The sequence below is a fragment of the Vidua chalybeata genome, chromosome Z (assembly GCF_026979565.1).
Source record: "Vidua chalybeata isolate OUT-0048 chromosome Z, bVidCha1 merged haplotype, whole genome shotgun sequence".
NCBI lineage: Eukaryota > Metazoa > Chordata > Aves > Passeriformes > Viduidae > Vidua > Vidua chalybeata.
The window spans coordinates 53,054,820-53,071,170 of NC_071570.1; the positions used below are offsets into that span (position 1 = coordinate 53,054,820).

The 16,351-nt window shown below is 39.9% G+C and overlaps 1 protein-coding gene across 1 annotated transcript in view; it reads right to left on the bottom strand.

Moving 5' to 3' along the window:
- Positions 1-12,877: 12,877 nt before the first annotated feature.
- The window catches only part of LOC128781595 (paralemmin-2-like), a 124,469-nt gene continuing 120,995 nt past the window's right edge, over positions 12,878-16,351 (bottom strand). The window contains exon 7 of the mRNA XM_053931272.1: positions 12,878-13,626. Coding sequence (XP_053787247.1) covers positions 12,878-13,626 — 749 coding nt within the window. The remainder of the gene's footprint in view (positions 13,627-16,351) is intronic.

Here is a 16,351-nt window from a genome sequence, read left to right on the forward strand (position 1 = left end):
CTGGCTAGGCTTGCGATAAGGTTCTGACCCAGAAATCACATGTGGACTTTCTTCTAAGGGACTTGTTGGCCCTGCTGCTAATATTTGCAGCTGTTAAACTGTGAAAGCTGTCCTTTGACATAAAACTGAGTTTAATTCCTTTTAGCCTATGGATTAGAGGAGAACTCTTTTTGGTGCTGGATGAAAGAAAAAGAACTAGTTTCCTTTTATTTTCACTTTCAATTAAAACTTTTAAATACTGCCAACACTGTTTAGAGCTTTAAGCCCCAGTGTTTCCTCTGTAGGACTTATAATGTATGAAGAAAATGGAGACAGGCAGGTAAAAGCCTCTGTGACAGGTCCTGGATTTGCTCATATTTAGCAAATGTTTTGGACACTGTGAAGATACATCAATAAATTAATCTCACTGTTTCCAGCTCTGTGAACTCAAAATCCTGATGTATAAAATCAGTGAAGAAACTAAACAATGTATAATATTTCAGTAGCTTGTCCATTTGTTGTAGTCTCATTTCCTCATTGCATTCAAGAGCGCTTAAGAATTTTGTGGTCTCATAAATGCCACAGAAAAGGGCTCAGAAAATAGAGTACCACAGACCTGCAGGACTTGTACATGCAGCTAGAGCAAGTATTTTCCAGTTTTCATCCTTAGCTAGGAATCCCAGGAACTAATGTTTCTTTTTTGTGTGTGTGGGGGTTTGTGGTGTTGTGTTTTTTTTTTTTTTTGTTTTTTTTGTTTTTTTTGGTGTGTTTTTTTTTTCTTTGTTTGTTTGGTTTGGTTTGTTTTTGTTTTTTTTTTTTGTGTGTGTGTTTTTGTGGGGTTTTTTGTTTATTTTTGGTTTTTCTTTTGTTTTGTTTTGTTTTTTAAATTGCAGCAAAGACTTGCCTCGGACTCCATGAGCTGGAGATTCAGAAAAGATTCTGCAAAAAAGCACTAGAATTTCAGCATAAGTTGTAGAAGCAAAACCAGAAATTACTTCTCTCCTGTTAAGTTAAGGGTTGTTTTCATCCCAGGGTGGTATCTATCTTAGTTAACTCTCCCAGTTTACTAACCCCTTGGTGACCTCCAGCTTCTGTAAAAAAAAATGCAGACTGAAATAGCAGCAGTGGAGAATTTCCAGATGTCAGCCCTGTTCTCAGTGTGAAACTGCATGTGGCATTTAACAGATTCATCACTTTACCCCATCTCACCGGTAACTCAGCCATAAACAATATAAAATTGCCTGAGTTGGTCAATAGAAGGAAGCACTCCACCTTTTCTATAAACCGTTATTTCTGAAGCAATAAAGATGCTACTATAACTTAGCACGTCATGTTAAGAAGAAACATTTTACAATGCAACAAAAAACTGAGCAACAACAATCTACTTAAAAATTTGTCAGGGCTACGTGATCTCATTTGCTTTAAAATGAATGATGTATCTACCACACTCTAGTGAAGTATAATGATCAAAACCTGATGATACTAAGCAGTATCCTTCCTTTTAAGCCACAGGATGCTCACAAACCACATCATGAAATGATGTCTAGAGGTAACCACTGTACAGTCATTTTAGCTCAAGTGAATAGATAACCACTTTTACAGCAGGGCTGATTAGCTCAACTGACTCCCCCTGCGCAGAAGAGCTACCACATTGCTGCTATTGCTGGAGCAGACTCATCCATAGCCGGAGGGATTCTGTAGCCAGTGATGCATTACATACAGTGGAAATACTCAAAAAGGAAGCTGAACTGATTTGTCACGTCTGAGAAAGTGACCCATTTTTGCATGTCTCCTTTTTTCCCTTGACCTATTTTTTTCCCTTTGTTTTCCTACCTACAAGCCACCAAATGTGCTCCAGTTCTATCATTTTTCTCGTAATTCATGGCAAACGAATCTTTCCCAGCAAACGCTTGACTGCTGTAATTGGCTGGGTTTGGTTGCAATACAGCCTATATTTTTTTCTGGTTTGGCAATGCTCTTACAAGCAGAACCACTCCAAAACTGTAGCAGTAAGAAGATATTTTTCTGAGCCTGTGTGCCCACAGCATGTCCCACATTCCTGTAGTCTTGTGACTGACACCAACAGCCACATCACCACAGCTGCACAAGGCAGGATAGTGTTAAATATCCTAAATTGCAGATGGTAAACATGAAAAACTTAGGGCTCACAGAAGATTTTAGGTACCTGCATTTCCTATCTAAATCAAGTGGATGATGTTGTGTCTACATACCTTTGTAGATCTGCAGATGAGAGACTTTTTGTGAGGTCATCCTGAACTGCTCCTAACAGCAGCAATTGGAAATGATGTTTCCCAAGACCTGAGCCAGCATCTTTATTAGTGCTCAGTAAGTCCAGAGACCTCGCTTCCTTACACCAGGCAGAACTGCTGTGTATAAAAAACAGGAGCAAATTCCCTTCTTTCTGTGGCAACCAAGTTCCTAGGTTTGCATACCAGTGTCTGTACACCTACACAACTCCTCCCTGCCCATATTTGGAGTAACCCAACCTCTCTCTCAGCCAGCTTATTCTTCCCTTAATTTCTGTTTTGAGTTATATTTTAGGAAGTACCCTCCTCCAAGTCTGATATAGCAAATTCTATTTCTATACAAGTATCTCCTTCCCTGTTTCATCTGAGAAGGTGATCTGTGTCAACTAGACTCTTGTGACAATAAAGCAGGTAGTTTTTCCTATTGCAGGTAAATGTGGAGGATGTTCTGCACAGCTGTGCAAAATGCTGTGTTTCTGCAAACTGCTCCAGAGACCAGTCTGGATTTCCCCAGAGCAGTTATAGCAAATTCATTTCTGACTGTGCATTGCATAGTGCGATGGACATCTGAGCAGCACATGAGAACTGCAAATGGAGGTCTTGGAACAGCAAAAACTTATTAACTTCTTGTCCCTTTTTTATTATTCATTCACAGTTACTAGCCTTCAAGCTTTCTTCATGTAACCTTGAAAATATCATAGTGTGAAGTAAGAATAGTTGCAGAGTTGGTATGAGTTTTGAGGCATCAAGGGCAGGTGGTGAGGGTCTTGCAGGAAAGTAAGAGGCTCTCTGAAAATGTGCTATTCCATTTCCTTCCCCCTATCTGCCCAATTACTGGAACACCTTGAGTGTTGAACTCTGAGAATAAGCACCTATTTTCCTTCTGTTACCAGAGGGATACACAGCTATTAAAATAAATGAAAAAGAAACAGAACCTGAGAGGCCTCCTACATGCTGAATATGCCCTTACTTTGTGAAGTCACTGACCTCCGAACTACTCCAGATGAGCTTCAGGGGAGCGTCGTGCTATCTGACCAGCTGCTAAATATTTTATTAAAAATATCCCAACCCCCCTTTCTTTTCCTTAGAAATTTTAAAAGGGGAAATGCTTGGAAATACCTTGTTTCTGGAACCTTAGTAACAGCAGCAATATTAAAATTGTCTAGTCTGTTTTTGGTGTTTACTTGGATGACTCAGTTTTGTACAGCAGAGGAATTATCAGCTGAAAATCTTCTCCTGGCTATGGAATTAAGTGAGGTGGAATGAAAATAAGAATATATCACAGGCCATGGTATGCACTGAGAGATGGAATATGATCCAAGCATCCAAGCACTAAGTTAGTTGCACATGATAATGCCCTTGTCAATTCATAGTCTTCTCACAGACACTACTGCTAACTCAAGTTCATGATCCCTCCTTTTGCCATTTTGACACACATTCTGGATTAGGAAGGTATTTGCAAAATCAAAGAGATTGAAACAATTATAATAATTTATCTCAGGTGAGTCAATTCTAGTCCTTTGATGATGGAACCATGCCAGTTCTCCCAGCATTCACAGAGTCTTTTCAGACAGCCAAATTGACTTTCTGTCAGTGAACACAAGTAGGAAAAAAAACAATTTGAAGCCCCATCTACTGCAAAACTTTCAGGACTAAATTATAATGCAGAAATGCAGGGCCATTTTCCCTTCTTTCATGCTAAAAAGTACCATATTGCAAAGGTCTGTGTGTGTGTGTGTGCATATACATTTTATCTGTATGGCTTCTGGGTGAAAGGAGCAGAAGGTGGGTACTTGTGTAGCAATGGGCAATTTGTGGTGCATTTCTTGAATGTCAGAGTTTAAGATAAATTTTTAAATTTCTGAGAAGGAGACATGTGATGCCTAGCTATGTTATCCATCCTATCATAGTTCTAACCTTAGGTAAACACAGCATTTCAGGGGAAAAAAAAAAAAACAACTACTTGAAGGTTTTTTCTTTTTTTTTCCCCTGACAAGTCAGACTATGGTGAGGTTCTTCCAGTCCTGATATAGAGAGGATGCTGTCTGTGATAAGCCCTGAAAGAAAATTGCATACTGTTTACTTTATCGGTCCTTAAATAATTCAGTGCTCTTTTCTCACAAATTATATATATGCTGTATGGAATACTTCCCTCAGTCAGGAAATAAGTTTACTCAGAACATACTGCCTTGCTAGCTAAACCCAATCTTTTTTTTCTTCCGCAAATATGAAAACGTGCCATGTGATCCTAGAGCAACAGGGTCCACAAAATGCTTGGCAAAGGATCACAGGAGAAGGAAAGTAAAAAAGGAAATGAGACAGTAACAGGTATGATGAGTTAATATGTATGAAGGACCTCATAAAAATAACAGCAACAGGGCATAGCAGTGGAGGAAAGGGAAAAAAAACAACTGTGGAGTTAGTACTTTAATTCTTTTAGTAAGAGAGGTAGCTCCAGCGCAGTATGTCCTTGAGATCACAGCATATCTTGAACAGTGGTAGGTAGTGATAAACACTGTAAAAAGACACAGAAATAGGCGCAGTGCAAAGGCAGATTTATTTACTAGTAATACTGTACAGAGAAAAAAAAAAAGAGAAGCCACAGTTACAGCATGGCTGTTGCTGGCAGTGTTCTTGGTTTTTTTATTTTGGTTTTTTTTCATATTCATTTTTTTAATCTGAAGAAAAAACATAACAGTCAAAAAAGTACACTTCAGGTTACAAAGTACAGCAGCTATCCCCAGCAATTCTAATCCAGTGTTAGCACAGCAGTTTTTCCCCAACAAAATGGGTTTTTATTTACATTAGCTCACAAAGAAAGTGGGAGACTAAAGCTTAAAAAAATCTCAACCACGATCTACATTCACCATAAAAGCTGCATTTTACACAACATTTTCTTGAACCCCTAAAAAGACTCATTCTTTGCCTATAGAGTGAACGTAATTGGGAGGGGCAGAAGACCTTCAGAAATGTGTTCTTTGCATTTGTTCTGACCTGCTCTTTCTTGGCTACCTTTGCTGCCGTCAGATTCCGTTGGTCAATAGAAAAGCAAAAGCTTTCAGATTGAATATTTCTCTTGTATCTGCCTCAAAGCAGTTCCTTGCAAAATAGCAGGAATAACGGGTACAATATTTGAGACTATCATCAGTAAAGCATCTTAATCATAAATACTGGCTCATCTTCACACATCCTCAAGGCTATCCCTAACCTGCACAGTAGGTGTTACACTTCAAGTGTGTGCTTAAGGTTAGTGTCACTCAAGCACCATGTTCAACTGGGACTTCATACGGTTGCACAAAACCATCTTAATTTTGGAGTTTGCCTCTCTTTAATAGGCGTACTATCTTGGAAGGATACCAGTAGATTCTTGGCAGCTAATTTTACTGAGAAAGCCTTTGCATGCTGAATCAGTCTGTGGGGAAGTTCACATTTTCTCCAGGCTTTTTTGCCCTGCTAATAGCAACCTGACATACAGCAGGGTGGATTGCCTTCTGCTGCTGTAAGAACTGCTTTCTAGATGCTGATATTTTATGTACCTGGATACATCTGGCTCATATGAGTTCAAGGGCCATAGTGTGTTCCAAAGGAATAGTAAGAGAGACAGCAGATTTACCTAAATAGTGAGATTTTAATGGAACTTGCTGTTTGGGCAACCCATAGGATGCCAGATGGATAGAGAGGGAGAATGCTCCTCTAATATCAAATATGTCTGAAGAATCTAGGAAAATGCGGGCAAATGTCCAAATAGTGAGGACAAGATATCATAATTTCTTAGAACTGACACCAGCAGGCCTAGGGTGAGTTTTATAAGTCTGGTCTCTCCTTTCTTGCCCGTCTTTTTCCTAGGAGACCACAAAAAGGGAAGCAGATGGACAAAGAAAAAGGGATCAGTTGAGCCACAATGTCCAGAATGAGAACAAGCACAGAGACAGAGGACAGGCAGAGTCTGGGGCAGAGATGTGCAGAGAGGAAAATTTGGAAATAAAAGTTACACTGCCTATTTTCTGTTGTGTTTGTGTGGAGGTGTAAAATTTACCCCTCTGTCCCCTGTGTCTCCAGGCAGTGGGATTTTGAGAGTTCTTGGAGGGTGTTTGTCTCCTCAAACACAGCCAGCAAGGAGACCATGCTCTAAAACCCTCTGAAGAAAAGTGCACCAGTTTCACAACACCATTTAAAATTCTAATTAAACTAATAAGAAGACACAGTTAACGCAGCATAAGCCTTGCCTGTAGTATATTGCTTAAAGACCAGATCCTATACACATTTGTTCATGTGCTTAAATTTTACTTGTCTGGGTCATTCCATTAAAAAGGACTACTTGAATGCTTGATTTTATGCTCATGGATAAATTTTTAGGTCTTACAGACCCTATGAAAAGATATGCAAGGTCTAAATTTTGGTACAAGTCACTAACATATCAGTGCAAGTTAAAAATGTATAAATATACCAAAACTGGTGAGCTTGAGTTACTTAGCTAATTCTAAAAAATTAATTAAGGGTTTTAAAATTAAATTTCTGAAGTAGATTAATTCTTAGAACAAATCCCTAAATCCACCTTTGAGAAGAATTTGGGAAACAATTGCAGGAAAGCTTTGAAATACAATAGCAGCAAAACCCCGCAAAGTAAGAGAAGCTTTTGCAAACTGAAAGAAGGGGCTTGGAATTCTTCACAAGTTTGCCTTTAAGAAAAATGGCCTATTCTTAATCCACTGAACAGCCTAAGTGGAACCATCACAGGTAAAAAGCTATAGATTTTGCAAGACTCTTTGAACCCACAAGGAAAAAGGCTCTGTTTTATAATTGTTTAATTTTAAATACAAGTGGGACATTTTAAAGAACGTCATGCAACCTTGTCACTATTTACAAGCTAAGTTAATATAAGTTTATATTACAAGTTGGATTTATAGTCTTTGGACTAGGTGACAATCCATTTATATTCTAAACTGAATAAATTCAGCCATTTTATAGAATTTACTCTTTTACATACAAAAATTACAGTCTATATTTTTGTTGGATATTGTCATAGTCTGCAGCTATTAAGCTCAGAACTAAAGTTTACTCTTGCTGCTCAAAAGGTTCAAGAAACACAATCTGAGCAAATCCTAAACTTTGTAACAGACAGCAAGAACTGGTTGAAACTTAGTGAATTTAGAAAAAATAAATCGTCCATGCCTCAGCATGTGGGAAAATCCTCTACTTTGTCTAAAATATTTTGTTCAACTCTTTCCAGTGGCACCATCTCTTGCACTTTGAAATCTATTGTTGGATAAAATATGACAAAACATGTGTTTCCCCTATTAGCCATACCACTCGGCTGAAAGTAGTTAGCTATTGCCTACTATGTTGGCTTTCTAGGTAAAGAAATTTGTTTAGCTATGGAAGGTGTAGGTCCACCTTTTTCTGTGAAACACGATTAATTATTTAGCTGAGTCTATAGCAGTTATATTGGATTCTACTCTTCTAACTTGACTCTTTAAAAAGTGTTGTGATCCTTCTTCCTGGAAAAAAATGTGGTTAGGTCTACAAAAGATCCCAAGAATTTGGGCATTGTCATAAACATATGAAAAAGTTGAAAGGCTCAATGCCATGGGAAGGATGATATTCCAAAACTCAATACCCATCTAGGGTTTGTATCTCATTACAAAAATATTTATTCCTTAAAAAAATACACAAATGTAAAATACTACATTTTCTATTATATCCCCGCTTACTTTCCAAGTATGCCATTTGGATGTTTGACTAAATTAAAAGGTAGAACACCTTTTATTTCTCTAGAAACTCTCTATGCTATCTTTTTGCTCAAATTAGTCTGTGGAATCTTAATAATAATTTGAGTGTAAAGAATCAGTAGTGAATTAGGTACAATGGCAGAGGACTAATATGTTAGCTGTCAGGGAAGCCCCACTGAATGTTTGCTCATGGATGGTAGCAATGCTGACTCAGGACCTGATCCTACTGGATGATAAGCACCATTTAGTTTTGTATTTTTCTCAGTAGAAGTACAATGCTTAGAGTTAGCCTCTCTGATCACACCACCTTGGGCAAACTCAGCAGTGTAAAAAATATGTATCGGTGCATAAGGAACACTCAAACTATACTCTGTGTCGGTCATTCATGCCCTGATCTTGCAGACTCCTACAATGTTCTTCCTGTGAGGAGTCCTGTTGACTGAAACAGGTCTACACACAGCAGAATTAGGCAAGCATGTTTTTGTTTGCAGGACTGAAGTCTCAAACTGCACTGGTAGAGGTACACTTCTCAGAGAAGGGCTTATGCACATTTCTCTTGCTGGGGATTGAAAGATAATGTTGTGTTTATACAGCTTTGGAATACAGCCTGCACTTTTTGGAAAAAAAGAGGGAAATAAAAGATACAAAAAAGAAGAAGGAAACCCAAGAATGCTAAGGCAAACTGTCAAATGGCACATCATACCTACTTTATCATTCATTTAGATAAGATCACAAAGGCAGACCAGAGGAGTTCTGTAAACATATACCATACAGTACATCAGCCACAAGAAATTAAAAAAAGAAAACAACCCTGTAATTCTTTTCTTTCTGTATTGATATTCTAGTAATTGAAAGAGATTGCCTAGACACTAATCATAATGCTGTGGTTTTTGATTTGTATTTTTTCCTGCTAAAAAAAAAAAAAAGAAAGAATGGAAGTAAAATGTAGTGGTTTGCAAAAGAAATGGTCCCTGAATGTAAACAAGGGACGACATGGAGAGTGGGTTTATAGAAACTTAGAAAATACAAAATATAAAAAAGTTTCCTAGGTTACTTTTTTCCCAGTCTAGGAAAAAATACACTGAAAAAAGGTTTTTCTTTGCTTTTCTTACAAAAATTAAGGCGAACAGTTCGTTGTGACAAAATGCTATTACTGAACCAGTTTCTGACTCTACTTTTTCGTATCCCCTCATGCTGAAACTGAAAATGTACATGTGATGGCATAAGTAAAACAGACAGGGATTTTGCTTAAAACAATATTTAAAAAAAAATCCCATAATGATCCTTACAAAAGTCTCTCTCTGCTTGACCACAGAGCAGGCCGCTTTCCTTGTACCTGATTGTGCATGGATTTTCACAGGTAGCCTCCTATGCAAGGGTAAGGGGAAAACCAACCCTTTCAAAGCCCAAACCATCCCTGGAAAACCAGTTTACATTCATCAGCCTGGCCTAATGTATCTGAATTCCCCTGTAACTTGGCTGCAGGCTAATGGCTAGAAGGGACAAGGCAATGTCCAGGCATGGCTGCTGCCCTTGTGGAGCAGGATGATTGGAGTAAGCGTGTTTCAGCTAAGGCCCTGTGATTTCAGACTCATTAGCTCCTATTTCATGTTTTTCCTCACCTCAGATGGGTAACTGCCTTTGACCTGTAAAGACCAACCCTATACAGCTGAACCTTTAGCTTTCCTGGACCTCCCAGGGCCTGTTAACCATGGAGTTAAAGTGAACAGATAAAAACAACTTGCCTTCCTAGGCACTCAATGTTAGCTACAAGTACTGAGCAGTAGGTATTTGAGAGGTTTAAGGTTTAAGGCTTGTGCTCTACTTCTAACCACTAAAGGGCCACTTCTGGACTGTGGTGTGCCACCATCTCCCCACCGTGCTGTGCCTCAGATGGTGCAGTGGTCTCAGACATGTTCTGGTCCCAGCGTCAGCAAGCGTCTCCCAAAGCTGGCTGCTAAGGGAGTCATCCCCAAAATGCTGAGTTGGTGCTGAACCAGAAGGTCATCTGACAGGGGAGCACATAGCTCAAGAGATGCAGGGACAGATTGGGTTAGTTTAGCCTGATACCCCAAATTTCCCAATTAGGGTTTAAAAAAAAAAAAAGTTCATGTGGGGACAGGACTGGTAGGGGGAAAAAGATTAGACTGTGAAGACACCATGAGGCCAGGGTGGCTGTGAAGGTGGCATCACACCTAGAGAGGAAAAGATGGTGAGCAACAAGATGACTGGCCAGGCCAGGAGGAGTTGGCTGGGAGAACCATTTCTGAGTATTACTGGTGAGGTAAGCAGGCCCCAGAGTGACAGAACTACTGCAAAGCGTGCTGGGCTCCCACATCATTCACAGGTAGATGCAAGACAGAAAGGGCTTCACCCTTTGTGTTGCAGTGCTCCTAAATATGCCTGGGGACAGCCTCACTTGCCATATTGGGATCAAAACTTAGGGTCTTATTTTAAGAAATGTTTAGATTTGTAAATGCTTAACATTTCTGGGAAAAGATAGAAAGGGGAAAAAAAACCCCACCCAACCACCACCACCACCACCAACCAAAAAACCCCTAAATCCCACACAACTCAGCTAAAACCACACACAGGCTGCTAGTTTCTAACAAGCAGCCACCAGACCTTTTGTTGCAATATGAGGCTCTGTGGCCCTTCCACTCTGTGATAAAACTTAAGCACCTAAGCCTGAGTCAAAGAATGATGTGCAGAACTTCTCTGGGTGAGTTTGGTCCTTCTCCCAATGAAAAGCCCCCAGGGGAGGCAAAGGGAGCATGTGGAAATCTATTCATTTCTGCCACTCCAGCTGATATGGAGGTCAGCAAAATTTCTGCAGGTGTCAAAGAGGTGAGACTGTCTTTTACTACTCTTGGTTGTTTACTACTCTTTTGGGTTTTTTTGTCTGACAGTCACCTGGGCAGTAGTGAGAAGTTTCATTGACCAGTTCCATAGTGACAGCTGAATGACCTAACATGGGAATTACCTTTTGCTTTTTTGTACATGTAGGTTTTCAGTGTGCCTCATATTACCACCACTGAACAAGTGTCTTTTTTTACTGGCACAGAAAGAAAAGAGTACAGAGCAAGAACAGTGTTCAGTCAGATGCTCTGGACTAACAATTAATGCAGTAAAAATACCATCCAAGAAAGAAGAGAAATATCATAGGAACCACCTCGGACTGAAAAAGAGGCTTTTGTTGTTTTTTTTTTTTTTTCTTTTCTTTTTTTTTTTTTTTACTGCTTTTTCAGTTGCTGTTATTGATTTTTAAAGTCTGATAGTTTCAAAGACACTTCAAAATAATCTTCAGTACTTGTTCACACTATCAGAAAATATAAAAGCTGATTTTTAATCTCACTCATGTAGTTATTATTCCAGAGTAACTCCTCTACAGTGAGTGAAGTTAAACTTAAGCCAAACTAGTGTGATACAAGAATCAGGTTCATAATAACTCACCATGAAAAAGCTAGTTGCTTTCTCATTTAGAAGAATCAAGGAACAAGAAAAAAAAGAACAACCTATTGATTTTGCATGCCTTCACATTTTTACATTTTCATCTTTAGTTGTTTTTAGGAGGCCTGATTTTCAGAGGTCAGATGAAGAAAAATGCACTGGAAATCAGGCGTCTTTTAGTGCCCCATGTTAGAAAGTGAAGCATCCAAAGCCACCAGCGGCAGTTTTTAAAAATATTAGTCTTGCAGCTGCAGGATCTCCCAAAACAGCTGCTCTGACAAAACTCCAGTGGGCCTCCACAGGAGTTTTACCTGGACAAGCAGGGCAGCATCAGACCCAATTGCCTATCACTATGTAGGTGCACTGGAGGCACACTCTGTGAGAAATTACACTTCTGTAAGAACTACAAAAGAAAACTCTGGCCCTGCCCCCATTCCCAGCACTGAGAATTTCGCCACTGAATCCAGTAGGAACAAGGTCAGGCTGTCATAAAAGTTCATTTATATTCTAGGGAAATAGAAAGCAGCATCCCTCTTCTACTGGAGTTCAGCAGGAAAATTTAATGTATAAACTTTGGCAGAGTTACTGAAAGTAACTCTGACGAGTGACTCCATTTCTGTTGGTGTGACAGCTGCATTTTTTTTCACGTCAATTTCAACTGTACTTTGGGGAGATGAAGTGCATATACAATACTGTAATCTGGAAGATTTATATAAGGCAAAATGATCATTCATACATTTTCTAGAAAGAATAAGTAAGGTCCACTTCTGGTATCACCAATAAGCAGAAATGGCTAATGGGTTTTTCTGACACTGCAAACTAAACTGGAAAGTTACTAAAACCAAAATTATGCAATTTTTTGGGAAAGGCTTGTGTGTTTTTTAGCAAATCAAAACAGTAAAGTGATCTGAGCCTTCCCCCAAGAAATAAATAATACATAAAATAATGCTTAATGTGATTTTTCTTAAAAAGGAGAAGTAAAATTTTTTTAAGGCTCTCATATCTGGTGGCTGTGAAATTCAGACTCCCACAAAATCCCAGGAATCTGATCAAGCCTGCCAGATACTTAAAGAAAAAACACAAAAAGTGTTTTCATTATATATTAAAAAAAATATAAAAATCAAAAAAATATGAAAACATATGTTCCATTTCTCATTTATCTCTCACTCTGTAGTATTAAGGATAAAAAAACAAACAGAGCAAAACCCCATCACCAACAACACAAAGAAAAAAAGAATCCAAAAGTCCCCAACCCCTCTCCAACACCAAATAGTATGCCTGATGGGAAAATAACCATGTGTTCCTCTTCCGGAAGAACTAGAAAGAAAAGCAACCCAACTGCAAGGCAATGGCGGCGTTCACTTCCAGTTCACAGTATTGCAGTTAGAAGTACAGTGAGGTCTAGGTAGGTGATGGAGCAGGAGCTGCCTGGAGCAGGGAAAGAGGAGGTGTTCACATGACAATACAGCATTGACAGCGCTTTTTCTTTTGTGTACCTGGGGCAGCTTCCAAGGGCAGGCTCTCTTCCTTCCCCTCGGGAGAGGAGGGCTCTGTCGTGTCCGACAGGGGCCTGCCAGAGACCAGCTCTGCAGCGTTCCCATCCATGGTGGAAACATCAGTCACTGTCTTCTCCCGCAGTGACTTCTCGTCATCTTCGTCGATCAGCACAAGCTCTGCCTTGATGGTCTCATCGTAGCCCAGCACTTTCTTTGTCTCCTCTTCGTCATCGATGTTCTGGTAGCCCATAAATATCATTGTCACCGGCTGATCTGCAGTGGGCTCTGGGGTTTCACCACCACAGGGTTTGTCTTGTGGCTGAGGGTTCACAGCATGTCCTTTGCTGGATTTGTGTACCATTTCTAGCTTTGCCTCCTTGAAGAGCATTTGCTCCTTCATATGGCTAAGGTTTCCATCGGCTACCACATTTTTGTCTGACACAGTCATTGTTTCATACCCTCCTTTTACACTTGATTGTCCAGCTTTTTGCATAAGTTCATCTACGTCCTTTGAGCTTAATTTATGTACTCCATTTTCTACCACTGTGCCACCAGAGTGAACCTCATAGACTACCTTGGAACCATCATCATAGACTTTGAATCCTCTTTGATGGGCCTCATCTGGGCCAACAGGTGAAGCAGAGACAATCTTGGTCTCTCCTGTCTGTTTGTCTTTCTCCACATTAATTTCCATGGTGCACAAAGCTTGAATGAAAACAAGAGAGGAAGTGCATGTTACAACAAAAAAAGCCAGTGAATGGTTAATTGCCAAACAGACAAAGAAAACTATGGTGCCCCTTTTTCCTATCTCCTGCTTCTAAAGGGATAAGTGTTCTACGTTAGGGGTGCAACGCTTTGGACACTGTTACACTATGGCTTTGTGTTGGTGGAGGCTAGGCGTATCTGTGGCAAACAGGACCTTCTCTTCCAGCTCGTGTCACGTGGAGCTGTCTTTGGTCAACTAGGAGCACCAAGAGGTTAGGTGTAATTTAGACAAGGGAAGGTGACAGCATGCAAGTTTCCCTCTAACTTTTCATTCTGAACTTGCCTCAAAATTCAGAGAGAACTCCTCTACTCTCTTTTCTGACATCAAACTGCCAGTTAGCTGGTAACAAGTTTTGTTTGCTGCAACACCCAGACCATTTAATTATGAGTACTTGTCCTTGATTAACTCTTCCATTCGTAGCACTCAAAATCTTTTAGAAGGGTGAAGAAATATTATTTATCTCTGTTCTGCATGTGGGAAAACAAAATCACACGGGAATAGGACAAGTTCTCCCACAGGTGTGTGGCAGGGCAGCTCTCTCAGTTTCCACACCAAGACAACAACTGTGTCCTCTGCTTCCAGGTTAAGAGAAGGTATACAATAGCCAAAAGTGCTCCCTTGTTTATGTGAAATAAGCATTAAGCACCACTGTGAAAGTTGAAAAAAAAAAAAAGTAATAATGAACTGATTTTCAAAGAGTCATGAAACAACAGGAAAAAATGTGTGTGAGGGCTGTTGCTTTAGAATAGCAAAGGTTTTCTAGCAGTTAAGGATGTAGTAATGAGATGAAAAGTGTAGACCACACAGTAGGAATAGATGAGCAGTCTACTCTGCTCCTATATCCATTCTGAGATATGATGACATACCACTAGACAGCTTTTCAAAGAAAAAATGTGCAAAGGCGTCTCAGACTTTCCAAAGTGTTCATTTGTTTAAGCATTCCTTATTATGCATATGAAGACATTTGGCTCCTGGACAGACATCCACAGACACTTAATTACAAATTACCACAGGCAGTGACAAGTGTTTGCAAAACTCACTATGATCACTTTCATCAATGAGCCTCAATGGTATAAACATGATTTATCTTTCCTGGGAATACCACAAACTGAAATGTTTGCTTTTTTTTCCTGATTTACTTTCAAGTGAGTACAGAATATCCTTAACCCAAGAATCAATGCAGCTTGGTATGTTTGTATTTAAAAAAAAATAATTAAAATAAAAATTTACTGTCACTTTAATATATTTCCTCAGTCTTTTTATTCACACACAGTAGAACTACTTTTCCTGCAACCTTAAAGCAAAGTATTTAATCATCAATACGAAATTTGTCATGACATGCATCATTACACTGCCTTTAGTGCTAGATAGAAAATTAATGTGTTGGTGAGCATGTGCATGCTGATCATGACATGGTCTCCTTTGTCCCCTAGGAGTGCAGTTTGGTGAGCAAAATGGTTGGATCTGTTAATCTACATGCTGTGTACATCTGCTCAGACCTTGGCCACCCCCAGCAGGTTCTGGTTAAGTAAAGTACATCATCACACAAATACCCGCACGGAGCCAGACATGCTGGTGGGTGAAGGAGCAATTCTGCCTCTTGAGAGTGATGCATTACTGAAGGCTAGAGTGGGCTGCAGAAGCACCATTCTCCCCTTGACCATTGCAACCTAGCAGACTATCCCTAAGGACTGTATTTTACCACTGCATCAGGAGGTTTGTGGACTAGTTGTCTCCATAGCTATCACGACCCTGGTCACAGGATGCCCATTTCCACAGTAAAGTAGGGCTTACAGTGTTTTGATATCCCTCCTGTGCTGGTGTTTTTATGCTTGGCCATCCCACAGCAGCCTGGGCAGCCTGAAGGAAGCTGCAAGGCTGAGAGCTGAGCTCTGCTTTGAGGTGTGCAGCTGGAGACTGCAAGGCAGCTGGCATGGTTGGAAACAAGAAATTAAGGTTGGAAATGAAGAACAAACTATTGCCCCAGGGCTGGTAGCAATTAAGATACAAATCAGTTACTCTGAGAAACTGTGGCAGACAGCACCATATTGAAGCGCAGAATGCAGCTAGCATGGATCACTTGCTCTGGACTGTCCCAAGCCCAGGAACTGGTGTGCAAGTGCCCTTTATGTCTTATCCAAGTGCCTCTGCTCTGAAGCCTTTAATCCAGTTTATAGTGATAATTGAACAAAGAGTTGCAGGTACCAAGACTAACACTCTAGAACTTTCTAGGTGCAGTTTCTTGAGAGGGAAGAAGAATTTTGTGGCTTTGTGCCTAGGACTTGGGGAAGTGGGCTCTGAACATCACTTGACCTCACCAGGTCTGCTCAGACAAATATTGTTCAATAACTTTCAACATTACAAAGGTAAAAATAGAGGCTTGGCTTGTCTGTGGTGAAGATCTGTCAGGTTTCTGAGTGGTCAGCTGAACTGAAGCTAAGCTGAACCATGAGGCAGCAACAGCACATTCAGAAAATCATCTCTGATGGGCAGAAGTTCCTAATTTGTCCTGAGCACCACAACTCAAAAGAGAGGGCACCACCTGCCTGTCACCTTCTTAGAGAGAAGTAGCACCTTGAGCTCCCCTAGAGCTCCTGTGCTTCTCCTTTTCTTTGAAAATTAAAAATATTATCTGGTACATGGAGTTTCATTACAGACTGGTGA